The sequence below is a fragment of the Phyllostomus hastatus genome, unplaced genomic scaffold (assembly GCF_019186645.2).
Source record: "Phyllostomus hastatus isolate PE091 unplaced genomic scaffold, TTU_PhHast_1.1 phas_contig_137, whole genome shotgun sequence".
NCBI classification, from domain to species: domain Eukaryota; kingdom Metazoa; phylum Chordata; class Mammalia; order Chiroptera; family Phyllostomidae; genus Phyllostomus; species Phyllostomus hastatus.
The window spans coordinates 13,833,411-13,850,110 of record NW_025333583.1 but is presented as its reverse complement, the minus strand read 5'-3'; the positions used below and the strand labels follow the sequence as shown (position 1 = coordinate 13,850,110).

At 33.6% G+C, this 16,700-nt stretch overlaps 1 protein-coding gene across 6 annotated transcripts in view; it reads right to left on the bottom strand.

The window, feature by feature from the left end:
• Positions 1 to 16,700, bottom strand: part of ERBB4 (erb-b2 receptor tyrosine kinase 4) — a 969,394-nt gene that overhangs the window by 324,710 nt on the left and 627,984 nt on the right. For all 6 annotated transcript variants that reach the window (XM_045852658.1, XM_045852676.1, XM_045852684.1 and 3 more), the window contains exon 4: positions 2,846 to 2,980. In XM_045852658.1, coding sequence (XP_045708614.1) covers positions 2,846 to 2,980 — 135 coding nt within the window. The remainder of the gene's footprint in view (positions 1 to 2,845; positions 2,981 to 16,700) is intronic.

The window sequence follows — 16,700 nt, the reverse complement described above, 5'->3', positions numbered from 1 at the left end:
ATAAATTTCATAATTTTTTTCTCTTATTCTGTAAATTGCCTTTTTACTCTTTGATTGTGTCACTTAATGCACATACATTTTAAGTGGGATATAGACCCATTTTTCAATTTTTGTTTATGTTGTGTTTTTAGTGTCATACCCAAGAATCATTATCATGAGTCTATTCCTCTATTTTTTTCAATTCTATTACTTTAATTTATTTTTAGAGAGATTGGAAGGGACAGTGAAAGAGAAGGAAAGAAACATCAATGTGCGGCTCCCTCTCATGCACCCCTTACTAGTGATGCGGCCCAGGCATGTGCCCTGACTGGGCATCAAACTGGCAACCCTTTGGTTCACAGTCCACTGAGCCACCTAAGCCAGGGCTATTTTTTTACTCGAGGAGTTTTATAGTTTTGGGCCTTATATTTAGGTATTTAACACATTTTGAATTAATTTTTTAATATAATGCAAGATAAATGTCTAACTTTAATCTTGTGGCTATCCAGTTTTCCTAATACTGTTTGTTAAGGCGACTGTCCTTTATAAAATAGTATTAGTGCCTACTGCTGCTTCAAAACTCCCTTACATATTAATTCTACTATTACACCTTTATATTTAATGTACTACTAAAGAAGCATATTGCCATATTATATATTTACTTTTTAAGTATGATGGTAAATGTATTTTAATATATTTTTGTGTAATTCTTTGTAATATCTTTCATATGCTTATTAATTTTTATGAGTTTATAATATAAAATATTCATTTTGTGACACTTTATTCATTTAAAGATATTATAAAAAGCATACTATGGGTTTCACTAGACTTCTACAAGGGTCTATGGCCTCAAGAAATATTAAGAATTCAGAGATTTTTTTTTCAGTAACATGCAAAAGATGAAGTCTAGAACTAGAGTGATGTGATATTTTAGGAGGTCTCACCTGGAGAAGAGAAACTATGGAAAATCAGGAACTAAACAAATTCAGCATGACTTAATGACTAAATAAATGCCAAGACCAAGGGAAAGGTGAAGTCAATGATGACCACGCAATTTTTAACTTAGGTAACTGAGTGGCTGGTGGTGTGTAGCCCCAGAAGTCATCAGCGTAGAAGTTGAATTTAAAACCATAGGGCGCCTGTGGTTACCAATGGGGGGAAAGTAAAAGGAAAATCTGACTGAGCATAAAATCATAGGTAATCACTATTCAGACCTGCCAATTCATTACGATCAACCAGGCTGTCATGTAGTATATAGAATGAGTCAGCAAGTAGGACTAGTATGTAAAGAATAAAACTTTGATAAGCAATTGGTGGTTAATTTGTAAAGGACCATTCATTATGACTCTACTTTGCATTTATAATTTGTGTGCCTGCAATTATTTGCAGGCAAAAGAAATGCAGCTCTATTTGCCTAATTATAGGCACAACCATCCAAATTTGCCCTGAAAAGAATAGCACAAAGAGATACCATCTGTGAAAACCCAGCAAACCCCTCAGACCTTTTTTCCTCCAACCTGTAAGCCTCGCGGACACACTTCCTTTGCCCTTCTGCCGTGAGCCTCATTGTTGCCTGATCTTGTTCGCACATTACAGGCTAGGCACTCCAACAAGCAGACAGTCGGTGGGCCTTTCCTCTTATCAAACCATTATGCATTTTCCACACATAATGTACCATAGTCTAAGCAGACTGAAAACGGCAGCCATTTCTGAAGCACATCATTTGCCTTGTTAATGTGAATAGATTCAATCTGTTATTCACAGGTAATTTTACAAGGTAGGCAACTTGAACACTGTAAAGATGAAATCACATACACAATTCTGCCCTAAGCCGACAGGAAAATTATGTTATTCTACTTTAAAAAAATTCAGCTGTTTATTGAAAGCACAGCTGTCAGATTGAATCAAATATATTCATATTTCCCCATTAAATTCTTAGGACCATGATGAAACTTAATAATTGTCCCTTGGAGTTTGATTTCCTATAAGGCATCATAATACAGTCAGTACAATTTCAAATAATTATTGAACTGTGTGAAGATAGTTATGATTTCAGGTGGGAAATATTTAATAGTCAATGAGAAATATAAAACCAAGGTAAACATTTGTTAAAGGTTCTGTTCTCACACAAACCACAGTAATAATATATATGGGGGCAATATAGTCTGCCTTATGAAAATGGCACATATTTCTGGCAGAATAATTTTCAGAGGTTTTAATGATTCAAATATTACTTGCTCATCACTTAATCATATTAAAAACTTTGAATCTCGTAAATTATCTGTGGTAGAAACAATACATTTTAAGAGTGAACAATTAGGGCATTTATTAAGCTGACTAACACCAGAACATAACATATTTCTTCTATATAAAACCCATGTGCCTGTATGCTAATAATGTTTGGAATTGTTTGGAAGGTTTTAGGGGCAAAGAAAGGCTTAGAGATTCTAAAATGTTCCATATTTTTATTTTTTAATTTTTTAAAAATGACAATGCAGAGGAAGGCACATTGTTGTTCTACCTTTCTGTCAGTGGTGTGGGTGTCCCACAGAGGTGAAGCAGCAGTTAGTCCCCAGCCTTAAGTTCATGGACAATGGGCATGTATTTAGGCATCGAAGATTCAGCAATATAATTGAGTGTTATTGAAAGGAATCGCGCTAAGAAAATGAGAAGTCGTAAAGGGGGAGTATCACTCCAAAAAGAGACAATTAGAAGTAAATGTTTGTTCTAGCAATATAAAACTGAACATCTCAGTGGACACAATCAAAATTCAAAATATTATCAATACCATGATAAATGAAAGCTGTTCATCTTCACAAGAACTAGGAGGACATTTTCAGACATCAAAAAGGATGATACTACTCACATCCTGAGCTACCATTTGTTGACACCAGAGTCAAGTTGGAAGGCCACGGATTCCGAACAATATCTTGCCAATGAATTGTGTCTGCATAACAAAGAAATTTGTTCTGGTCTACATAGACTCCACCATTTAGGATTTCTGTATTAAAACAAACAAACAAACAAAGGGAGATTTGTTGTCAAACTTTTTGTTGATGAAAAGGTAGTTAATAAAAATGATTTACTCTTAAAATATTTTCAATGTTAAGTTAGAATTACTTGGTTAATAGCCAGGATATCTTTTAAAATATTTTTGATTGAGTGATATAAATTAAATGGCAGAAATTTGAAAAGATTAAAAAATGCAAAGTAAAACGATCACTTATAACCCAAACACTCAGAATGAAAACATTCTTAACATTTTAATATAGATGCTATCAGTCTCTTTTCTGTTCTTTTCTCCTGAAATTAAAGTAACATTGTATATAATATTTCACAACCTGATAATTATAATATTAAATTGTGAGTAGCTAGTGGTAATTAAATATAATTCTACATTATTTCTAATGAGAATATGATATACCAGAGTACAAATTAAATACTATCTATTTAAACAATTCCCTATCATTGGTCACTTGCTTATCTCAGATTAGTTCTTTAAAATAAATTTCCACAAATGACACTATAAGATTACACAGTATGGATATTTTTTGAATACTTTTAAGACTTTTGGTCAAGTTGTCAAATTTCCCTTAAGAAAAATTGTTTTAGTCAATGTGACCTTGACTGGAATAAGTAGGTAAATAGACCAAAAATGAAGCTGAAATTAAAGAATGCCTCAATCACAAAAATGCTATCTCAAATGCAATCAATAGAATTGCCAATTATTCTTTATAAACAACACAATACAGGACAGAATAAGAACCTTGTGGTTCACTGGAACAGGGGCATGGCCATGGGATAAAATATACTGATGCCGATTTTCACCTGTTTTTCTAAATCACAACACTTGCCTTGATTAGGCAACTTGTCTCCCTGAACAATTGATCAGACACATAGATTCCCTTTCAGACAGCTTTAAGTTATCCAGTGAACAATAACTACTTCCTCCAAAAATACTATTGATATTGCTTGAACAAAATGCTTAGAAATATACTTTGTATTTTTCTGCTCGAATTGTACCACACTTCCCCCTCTTGTTTAATAAAACTCACAATTTAAGAGAAATCATATATCAAGTTGTAAAGCATTCAGTTACAAGTACCAAAAAAACCAATGAATAGTGGTTTAAATAGCTAGAGGGTGACTTTTCTCACATAATAAGGAACTACAGAAGGCTGTTGTGAATCTTAGTTTAGCTGCTCCACAGTGCCCACAGCCTGTCCTGTGTGCTGGCTTTATTCTGTCCAGGCCCAAGACAGCTGCCGCATCCAAAGGTGTTGGTGTGAACACAAGGCTCACAAGGAACAAAGGAAGGAAGAAGAGCAAGCAAGGGCCTTCTCCTAGTAAGGCACCAACTACCTATTTGGGAAGACATGCTCTCCTCGGGGATTAAGTCTGCACTTCATTGGCCAACACAATATCCCACAGCCATTGTTACTGAAAAAGAGGCTGAGGAAACAAGTGTTTAGGCAGACATATTGCTACTGGAACAAAACCCAGACAAGCACGTGTGTTGGTGAAGGGGAGGAACATGGGAATTTGGGAAGGCAAGCAACTCTGTCTCCCATGGTTGGCTTGAGAGAATCACCTCTCCTGTGCAGTGTGCCCAACTAAATGTGTATGAGTCAGCTAGAACAAAAAAGGGAGATAAACTATGAAAGGAACAAGGGAAGGGACAGCAAGAAAAGGACTATTTTTGGAAGTGAGGGGCACATCTAAACTGTCTTACTGTGTTGCATGTATAAAATCCTCCAGATTTATTTTCACATTGCAGGGTTTTCTGCATTTAAAATCACTCATATTTCCATCCCTGACTATTGGCTTCATTTTCTCCAGTAAGAAAAAAAAAATAAAGAAACAAAAGAAATCTGATAATCTTTCTACTTCTAAATCTCAGTTCATTATTTTTCATAAGCTAACCATACAACCTTCATCAAAGCAGAAGGGAGCTGTAAGATGTAAGAGTGATTGTGAAAATGAATTTCTACATTAATGTTTGGCATTAGGTTTCTATCTAAGAAATGTGACGATCTCATACTAATAGTTTCCTCATGAGACACAAGGTGATGCTCTTCTTCTACAGGAATAATTCTTCATCAGATGACAGAGCAAGGAGATTTTAACTGCTATCCAGGAAATAAAGGTTATTTTTCAGTCTACATTTGGAAAGTTCTACTTAAAAAAAATTGAAGAGAAAAGGTGATAGCTCAAACATTGCGGAAAGAGCTTATATTTTTCAGGAGTCACATTTTAATTCAAACAGTTTATACTGAAGGAACATAGTATCCATTTCTAACTTCCTATCTAGACATATTCAAATAGAATCAGATCATATTATATTGAATAATAATCTCATCAAATCCCTTTCTTCAACAAAATTAATCTGCTACCAATGTTTACATTTGTCTCTTAGAAATACTCCATTCAAGAGATTGGCTTATACTTCAGAGGGGTTTAGAAAGAAGGCAATGATAATTCAAGTATAATCTTACATGTTAAATTTCAAATTAAAACTACAGCCAGGATACTTTTGTCATCCTAAATTCAAAACCCGGCATCTGCTAGCAATTCTGGTTGGGAGGATTTATAATTTTTTTTGTATTTAATGATATATAATTTACTCATGTATGCATGTATTTTCCCTGAAAATAGACTTTTTTCTTCTATGTTTGGCTTAGAACCTATTCTTTGTTGAATGTCAAACCCCACAATCAGAAATTGTGTATTTTATTGACTGACATTTATAGAAGAGTTTTAATGTATGCTATATCTTAATGTTCTTTTGACCATCTCTTATTTAAATATTTTATTCATTAATTTTTGGAGAGATTAAAGGAGGAAGAGAAACATCCATGTGAGAGAGAAACATCAATAGGTTGCGTCTCATACATATCTCAACTAGGCACCGAACCCACAACTCAGGCATGTGCCCTGACCAGGAATTGAACCACTGACCTTTCACTTTGAGAGATGGTGCCCAACTAAGTAAGTCACATTGGTAGAGTATTTTTGGATCATCTTGATTACTTAATTATATCAGGATATAATTTAAAAAGTTGCATTTATTGATTTGTACAGTTTATATTGATTTTATAACTTTATATGATTTTAAAATATTATTTAATAGGTTTTTGTAGGAAAATATTGTTAGATTTCATTCCAAAATAAGAAAATTCTGGGAAAAGGTATTGACCTATAAGAAAGTTTTTAAGGCACAGATTATTTACTGGACAAAAGTGATACCTAATGTCCTGCCTGGGCTGACTATAGAGGCTTAATTCCATATTTTTTTATTAGAAAGATGAACAAAAATTAGGAAAAGAGAAAAATGTGATAAAGTATTTATCTAAGAACATATCGAAAAAGTCTGTCTATACTTTGATCGATCTTTGTTAACACAAGAACAGCAGTGCTTTCCATTAGTATCAGTGAAGATTTATCGAAAGGTGCCATCTGTGTTACACCAAGAGTTTCCTTCCCATTATCATGAAATAAAATGATTAATAATTAAATTTTAAAACCATGGCAAAAAGGACAGTTTCGAATGCTAAGCAGGAGAAGCAAATGGGACATAAATTTATTTGATATTCAAACAAAGATGCACACAATCTGGAAGAGTGAAATGAATGACTCAAAGTTTTAAATAAGCAAGTAAGCTCAAGGTCATCTCATTTCATTGTATTTCACTTCCACTGTAGATAATATATCAGAGTAAATTAAGAAAAATACAATTAGATCCTTTGCAATTAGAATAATTGGTAGAATAAAGCTACTATGCCTTTTTTATATTATATAAAAATATTTCCAGCAAGTTCACAAAACAGTACTGTGTTTTTTAATAAAAGGTATGGTTAAATATTGTAAGCTATATTAAATATGACACTCTATGAAAACATTTCATTACTGAAAAATTCCAGTAAACACATAATATGTTTGTTTCTCAAACATTACTTACTAGATTAATGCAAGTCAAGTGATGAGATTAGAAATTTTTTGTATTTAAAGTAAATTGTAAACACTATTCTTTAATATATTGAATTTAATATATACAGAAAGCATACAATTTGTAACTGAAATATTAGATTAAACTCCATGAAGGCAGGGGATATTTTTCATTGCTGCATCTATTGTATCAAATCTAGAGCAATAAATATTTTTTTAATTGAGCTGAAAAAAGTACCATGGAATTTTCCACCAACATTGGTCAGTTAACTTCTGTTTTTTTCTAATTTCAAATTATATTAAATATAGAATAAAAGTTACCTTTTTCCATAAACATTTTATAGCTCATCTTATCTGGCTCTACATTTAATTAACTTTTTTTGTTCAAAACTATGTCTAACATGCAAGGCAAAAGCAAGATACACAATAATGATTTTCTTCATTATAGAAAATTTAATATTTTGATTATAGAAAACATTAAAAATATATTTCTAATTTTGAGGTTAGAGCTTTTATAGGCTGAAAGAGAAATAACAGGTTTTATATAATTTTTTAATTGATAATGTACAAAATTATTTCAGGTAATGTCCTTGATATTTACAGTACACATTTAGACATGGTCATTTGTATCCCTAAACCTATTTGTGCACTAAATTCAGTCTTTTAGCAGGTGAATAATAATGATGTGCTACCCGAGACATTCTCCCAAACCCATTCAAATCATCTAGAATATGCTACTCAGAAGTCTAAAATCATGTTTTTATATTGAACCATAAATCTACCTCCTATCATTCCTTAAATTATTTTTTAGAAAGCTGTGAAGTGCCAGAATGACATTTTAAAGAGGACATAAAGTACTCGTGTCTTAGCCTTCCAATCCACAAAGGTTGAGTATCTGACCATTTTCTTCCCTGATTCCTATTTGCATAAGTCTAATGAAGAAAGAAATGTTTGTGTTATTTAAATAAGTTCTCCTGTGCTCTTCACTTCTTTTCAAATGCTAGTTATTATAGTGAATTTGGGGATGAGTGACCATTAAGAAAATCGTTGACATTTTGAAAATGTATTCTCTCAAAAGAAAATGTGATAAAACACTGAATCCTGGCTTTGTCTCCTGCCCTGTATGAAACAGCCTAGAGTGATGTAGCATCCCTGCTGAAAACACAGATTAATATGACCTCCTTACTAGGCTTCAGAAGTTGACAAAATTACTTTAACCCCATGCACAATTGGTGACCATTTCATAAATAAGATTTATTTTACAAAATAAAGCTTATAATGTTAAATGCAGCTAGCCATATTCCACTTCAGTCTATATGATTGATATCAATAGTAAACATTTTACTCCTACTCACAAAGCAACTGACAGCAATAATATAAGAAAGAGCTAAGAAGCAAGAATGAAACACTTAACCTCCATCCTTGATTGTATATCTAAATGTTTTGTTTTGCATGGGTGTATCTACAGGTCAACCTCAGCATTACTATGATAATGAAAATAAAGATTAGAAGTATTACACTTGTCTAATCATAGCAGGAAAGTCTTAATAGTGCATGTATCAGAGTTATATTGCCTATCCAAGTTGAAGGTCAGAAGGTCAAAGTCCAAAGTGACAAAAGCCCATTTTGAAGATGAAGCTACAGGAAACAGTTACTAGATTTTCTCAGACAAAAAGCAATGCATCCTTCTCACTGTCATCACCTGAAGCCACACCAGTCTGTTGGCAGATAGTGGTACAAAAGTAATATAGTTCACATCATCCACCTGTGATACTTAATACATCATCTGTGGAGTGGACCTGGTCCAGAGATTCCTGTATCTTTCCCAAACCCAGACCTTTCAGCTGGGAGCACAGTGAATTGCTGCTACCCCACTGGGTCAGCCCTCAAGGTTCATTATTAATAAGCTGAGACTCTAAAGGCTAATGAGAACCGGGTGCTTGAGGAGACAATGGCTCATTCATCATCAATCAGGCTTTGAAGTTTTTACACAGATGATTTAAGGAGAGTTGAAGTGTGCAAAATTGAAATGTCACATTTGTATTGGGAGTGGGGGGAGTGTGATAATGTAAATGAGTGATGTAAACTTCTGTGTTTCAGCTCTATGATCAGTCAAAAGCTCATGGATATGGCTGGACATCAAATGTTAGGAAATAACAGTAGACAGTTTTCCAATCAGAGCAAGGCAATTTTAAGAGAAATTATTATGATAGCAAAAATATCTTGTTTCAACTCAATGGACCTCAGTAATGTTCCCATATTTGTTCCAAAGTATTAATATGTACTTTAGGTCCACTATAATCCTTAGCTTTCATTATGTGTCAGTGTGAGTCCCAGCTCCTCTAAGTCTACTATGACCACCTAGTGTTTCTAGGTTAGCTGACTCTAACTCATACAACACAGATTATGTGAGCTGCCCTTCTAACAGTGCTTATGCCACCTTCTTTATTCTTTTGCGTACTTGTCTTCCCTGTAATATCATAGGTCTCTAGGGAATAAGGACCATGACATGCATATTTTGTGGCCCTATTGCCAAAGAGAGTGTCAAGCACATAAAAGGATTTCAAATTTTTCAGTGATTATTATGATAATAATATATTCAGAACATGACTGACATTTGTAAAAAGTTGTTAATGGCTTAATTGTTAGCATTAGGCTTATAAGGCACTATCCTCCTTATATACTAATGTTTATATTATAAATCACATAAAATATTGAATAAAATTCATGTGATCTTAATGTGTTAATCATTTCTATCCATTGGAGAAGTAGTAATCCACTTAAACTCATTGATATTATCTGGAAAACTTAAAGATCAATTTTGTTCTTGTAACTGTCTTTTAATTATAACGACAGGATTTTTTCTCAAATTGTTCTCTAATTTAATTTATAATTCACTGTGTGTCAACATGTTTAGTGTTTTTCTTCTAATAATTTCTCCTAATCTTACACTCCCCTATATTTCCTTATTTCTGTTACAATCAAAATAACATGCTGAACAGTCAATCACAGTTGATCCTTGAAGAACACAGGTTTGAACTATGTGGGTCAACTTATACAAGGAATTTTTCCCCCCAATAAATACTGTAAATGTGTGAGTGGGACCCAAAAAACCTGGAATTTATTTATAAAAAATGTGTATTCTTACATGTTTTAACTTCAGTCATATTGAAAGTATTCTCCATTTGATGCAATACACCTATTAAGACAATTTTCCACTGCTCAAACCAGTTTTTTAACTTGTCAATTTTGATGTTTTTTAGTGCTTCTGCCATTTTTATGTTTCACCTCCTCCACATCAGCAAAATGTTTCCCTTTGAGGACTTTTTTCATCTGAGGAAACTAAAGATAGTCACTTGAGGCCAGGATCAGGTGAATAGGGAGAGTGGGGCATGGGAGTCATGCCAGTGTTTGGTCAAAACTGCTGACCATGCAGTGTGGTGTGGGTGGGTGCATTTGTAAATCACCCATCATGAAATAGGCAAACGTTGGAAGTCTTCAATGTTGAAAGAAAACATGTTGAAGGAAAATTCACTGGAGCTGAACACAGCCTCTCACAACAACACCAGCTGGTACACTGATACAGATGGGTTCCTAAAACACACACCTCATGGGGGAAGCCTGCACTACAAGAGCCTCACCTGCTAAAAGATAATTCCAGGGTTTTTTAGGGCCCCCTCATATTTTTTCCTATAATTACCTTAATATTTTCTTTTTCTAGCTTAGCTTATTATAAGGATACAGTATATAATACACATAATTGACTATGTTGTTGGTAAGATTTTAAGTTAACAGTAGACTATTCATAATTAAGTTCTGGGGAAGTAAAAAGTTACATGCAAAATTTTCACTGTGAAGCCATGTTGGTGCTCCTAGCCCTCACAGTATTCAAGGGTACATTGTAGCCTCAGAGCTTCAGATTTATAATTAATTCCTTCACCTCTTTGTTTAATCAGTCACAATACCCTAAATAAAATTCCTCATAATGTCTATTCTAATTGTTCCCATTCTTTTATCTCCACTGCTACTCTTAAGTTCAGGTTTTTGCATAACATATCAGATTCAACCTTTTGTTTTTAATCTGCCTTCTCCATAAATCCATCCTGTATGTCAACATTATAATGTATTGTATACTATAGGTTAATAGCTAGATAGCTAGATATACATACTATAGTTGGGTGCGTAAGTAGACAGATAGATATCCTATAGCTAAGTAGGTGGGTAGATAGATCGATTGATAGATAGATGATAGATAGATGATAGATAGATCAGACACAGATATACTTTCCACCATGAGGGCTTTGAGTGTGAGGGCAATGATACTGAATCTATTTACCTGGGTAAAACTGAGTTAAAAATCTAGTTTTCTACTTGCTAGATGTGTGACCTTGTATACTTTCACGAGACTCAGTTGGTTCACCTCTATAATGAGAGTATAATACTCACAGTATTTGTCACATGGTTGTTGATTACATTACATTTTATACTTCCTAATTATTTAAGTAGTCACTAACTGATTGGTATAAATGAGAGTAGTTATTTTCTACTATTTATATTAATTTTATATTACTTAGATTAGTTTGTTGTTTAAAAGATAGACTTTTTTCATATAAAAATTTGGCTAGGTGATTCCAAGCTACTACAGGAAATCTGCAGTCTTCAGAGACCCAGACTTCATCATCTTGTTGGCGCCATCTTCAACACAACAGGAGTTTCCCACTGGTAATATCAGTTAAAGAGATAGAGGAACGCAGGAATAACAGGGTATGAGTTCATGTTTCTCTTAATGAAAGTCCCTAAAACAAGTTATGAGACTGTTATACTTAATATCTCATTGGTCTGAATTCAGACAAGAAACCACAGCTAGGTGCTCAGAAGGTAGGGAGCCATAGTCTTTGTTTTGGATGATCATATGACTAGCTAAACTTTATAGGAAATGTAAAAGTTAGACAGTAATAGATATTGGGAAGAACACTCTCTCTGTCACACTAACTCTAAAGAAGGGGGGAATACTGGTGGGAGGGAGGGTCAGGACAGAGGGGAAAAAAGGGGAGAAAAAATGGGACAACTGTAATAACATAATCAATAAAATAAACCTTTAAAAAAGAAACATTGCTACTTAGGGATATTTATGAAACATAAATCTTGTGACTTAAACAAATGTATATTTTTTCAAACTTTTTAATTGAAGTATAATATATGTACAAAGATATACATATATCATATATAATTTATTTTTATAAACTAAATATATGTAACCAGCATATATATGTGTATCTATGTACATTTGTTTCTTGATCGAGAAATAGAATATTCCGGCACCACAGAAGCCTTTACCGTGGTTTCATCATCACAGCACTTGCTGCCAGAACCTTTAGCCTGACTTTGGACAAGATCATTTTTAAGTATTTTTGTATTTTACATAAATAGAATATTACCAATGCTTTCTTTCTTTGGTTTCCTTTTGCTAAACACTCTGCTTGAGAAATTCATCCAGTGTTCATTTTCATAGCTTATGGGATTCTTGCTTTGTTTGCCCATTCTCCATTGATGAGCATCGGGTACTTTCACATATGAAGTATCAGCAATAGTGCTGCTACAACAACCTTGAATTTGCCTTTTGGTCACGAGACAGCGGTGCAGATTTATGTTGCAAACATGACCTAGAAGTAGAATTTCTGGGCGCAATTAGTTATTTAAAGTACTTTGACCAATTTGTAGTCCCATTACTAGTATTTAAAATGTATACTTGCTTCTTAGCCTCATTAACTCCTGTTTTTTTCTATATCTATTTAATTAGATATAGCCATTATGTTGGTGTGGGTGGTATCATTTTATTTTATAATCACTTCTCCAATGATTAATAAAGTTGCACCCCTTAAATACTATTTTATGATAATTTTTAAAGATGAGGCTTATTTCTGTTTACTTAGAGTGTCCTTACATGGGAAACACAAAGCTGTGTAGAAAACCTAATCTCTATTTCAGGTTATTGGTGAACAATTGAATAAATTCATGTGCCAGATGTTGCCTTCCTAACTTTTTAATTTTTTTATGGGGGAAACTTATGCAATGTTTTGAAAATGTTAAACTATATCTAAGCTATAATAACAGTTACCAAAATAAAGAGCAAAGTATGAATTCTGGAAGACAGATGAAAAAACGCACATTCAGTGAGTGTCTCTAGTAAGAAAGATGAGCACAATTAAAGGTGTATCGAGAGAAAAGAATGAGGAATTCAATATCTCCTTACTATTAAAACAGAACACGCCTTTACATAATGATCAAATATTTTTATTCCCCTATCCCCCAGAAAGCCCTCATTACAGACAACAATCCTCTTAAATAACTGCTCCAAGTTTCCAGAAAATGTAATTGCTTCAGTAGAACGAATCAGTAGAGTTTAATGTTTTCATTACCAATAAGGGGGAATGTCATATTAGTTCTCAGAAATGATTTGTCCCTTCAATTTACAGGCTTTGCTACAATAAGCCTGGGATATACAGCAAGGTCACTTTCAAATATCTCACCTACAGTATTAGTTCATATAGTTTTTATAACTCTTCTCATAGTGTGATTTCTTTATTACTTCTTTAGAGTAGTTCAGAAAAGAGGGATTACCTGATTCCTCCTGATGACATTAATAGTAAATAATATTGCTATGTATGTTTGTTGCTAGCAAGTTAAGACTTGCATATAAAGATAAAGCAAGATAAAGAAGAATGATTAGCTCTTGCAAAAATGATAATAATACAATTTCAACATGAAATATTTTAAAAGTTTTTCTTGGTGCTAAGTCTATATAAATGGAATCATAGAGCATGTGTTCTTTTTACTTGCTTTTTTTTACTCAAAATAATGTTTTTGAGATTTATTTATGCTGTTGCCTACATTAGTAGTTCGTTCACTTATTTTATAAAATTCCACTATATGAATAAGACACAATTAGTTTATCAATTAGTTCATATTTTAAGCACATCTTTGTTATTTTTTTTACTTGTGTGATTTCAGGAAAATCAGTTTCTTTTCACTCCAGGTGATGTGTCAACTTTCACCTATTTAAAATTCACATGGGACTTAGTGGTGGCAGTGTGATACACTATAGGGGTATTTCTGCGACACGCATTCCAAACCTCATTATGTTGTCAGAAGCTTATGCCACCTCCCTGACAACAAATGGGAAACACAATAAGAATGAGATGAGGTATAGAATCCATTGCCTTCTAGTGTGCATTCTTCATGCAACTGTAGGAACTTTTGCACTGTTCTTTGCTCTGCCATGAATTATATAACTGCCTCACCTTCCTTTTCCATTCTCTATCAGTAGGCAGAGGAACTGATAAAACTTGACCAAAAAGATCCCATCTCAAAATGGTTGTTGATGTAAAGACTGGGTAATTATTGAGGGATTACCAGATTCAGTTATTTAATATGTGCATATTCCCTATGTGCTAGCCAAATACCACAACTGACCCATAGACTTGCTTTTGACAGTGTAGAAAAAATTGTGATGTTTACCAATAAAGTATGGATTTCTGGGCCCTGTGAACACAACTGTGCCCAGGCAACGCTGGGTTCACATGGTCTCTTGGTAACACTCCGCAGATCTGGGCAGTGACCGCTCCTTTTGATTGCGGCGCGTGCTCCCCAGCGTGCCGCAGTTCACCGGCTCTCCGTTCCATATCCTCCCTCATCTTACCCATGAGGGCCAAGCTCCAGGAGATGTTTGAACTAAAAACAGCATTTTCTTTTTGTCAATCAGAGCATTTAAAGGAGAGGCTGTTACAAAATGTATTATCACATTGACTCCAATAATAAATCCATATGTACAATATAGATGAAATTATAGAGAATTTTATGATTTTTGTTTTTATATTATCTCAGCCATTTCCTTTATAAAATGCAGTCCTTTTAAAAAATCCATTAAATGAGTGAGGATGTACTTTGGATTGACTTCTCTTTGACTACCTCTGAAAAGAAGTGTATGTTTAGATAAAATATTTAACTTAATACATTGTCCTATTATTAATATGCATTTGTCGCCTGTGAGCCAAATAGACTTAAAATTGCTTATCAACAAAGTTGAGTGAATAAATAGATAAAATATATAAATAAATGAACTTCTACAATTTAGGATGGCCACATTGTGTGGAAGGAGGTTCCTTGAAAACGTGCCAACTTTTTGTCAACTTTCAGATCACATCTTATTATCCTAGCTGTAATTAGAAGTCTTGTGAAATTAAGAACCATTAAATTCAATGAGTTTTCAGCATCGGAAATTTGCCCAGAGGCACCCAACCTCTGGGTCTGCCTAGGATTGAGTTTTCCGAGTCCTCCCACCTCTCCTCCTATTCATTCAAAGTGGGAGCGTCTTTGCCACTTAGCTAATTAATTACACCTGCCAACAAGCAGATGGTTCTGTATTCTTTGAAGCACGAAAATAGTTAGGTGTATATCAGCTAGTTAAAGCCTTCTTCGGTTGTAATTTAGTTTATTACTCTTGAAGCTCCAGAGAAAATAAAATATTAAATGATTGCAAAGGAAACACCATTTAAAAATATTTTTATTTCAAAATATATATTTTAATGTATAAATTAGCATTCCATTTTTCCTGACTCTTAGCACATTCTTTTAAAACAATTTTGTTTAGCATCTAGTTTGAAATAATACTTGCCAGAATTTGCCATCTAATTTTTCTGAGCTCTGAAGTGAAATGAAAATAGAGAGCCAGGGTCTTTTACAAAAATGTTAAGAATAGTTTACAGAATAGTATAGCTCTTAGTAAATACTGTTTGAGGTTGTTTAGCTACGAGGAAAGATGTATACATAACAATGGTGAAAATAGGACTAAGGGGCCTAAAGGTGCTCTTGCTAATACTCCCAACTGTAGTCCAGAATTTTATGCTACCCTCCTCCCCCTTCTCCTCCTGTTCCTCTTCCCACTTCTTATTTTTCTTCCTCTCCCCCTTCTCCTCCTCTTTTTAAAAATATTTTATTTATTTATTTATTTTTAGAGAGAAGGGGAAGGAGAGAGAAAGAAAGGGAGAGAAACATCAATGTGTGGTTGTCTTCCACATGCCCCCTACTGAGGACCTGGCCTGAAACCCAGGCATATGCCTTGACTAGGAATTGAACCTGCAACCCTTTGGTTCCAGGCCGGCACTCAGTCCATGAGCCACACCAGCCAGGACTCCTCCTTCTTCTTTTTCTCTTCCTATTCTCCTTTTCATACTTTCAAATAGATCTTATTGGAGCTTAATTTTCTATGTAAATTCTTTCAAATATGACTGCTATATAAACACAGGTACTATAATTAAATTAAGCATAGAATATAAATGCTTACAAGATAATCTATGCAATATTCTCTTTAATAAGGTCTATTTTAAATCTTTTTAAATTTAAAATTAAATGCTTAGTTTCATAAACTTTCTCAAAATATCTTTCCTAATTTTCCTTTATATACATGAATATTTTAGTTAAGGACTTTATACTTTGAAAGATAATGAAGTCTGATCATATCCTTTTGTTAGTAATAGAATAAAAATTCTTCTATATAGGATATATTATATACTTACCTGTTTCTCAGTATATTTGTGAAGTCAATGTAATTAAAATTAATGAAGTATCCCAATCTCCCATTTAAAATCACCTCCCTCATTTACCACTAGTTTAAATAAAAGTTATCTGATAGACATTGTCTTAAGATGGATATATTTAATTATATCAAACAAAGATAGGAGGATAATTTTAAATATTTATGACCCCAGAAAGTATTT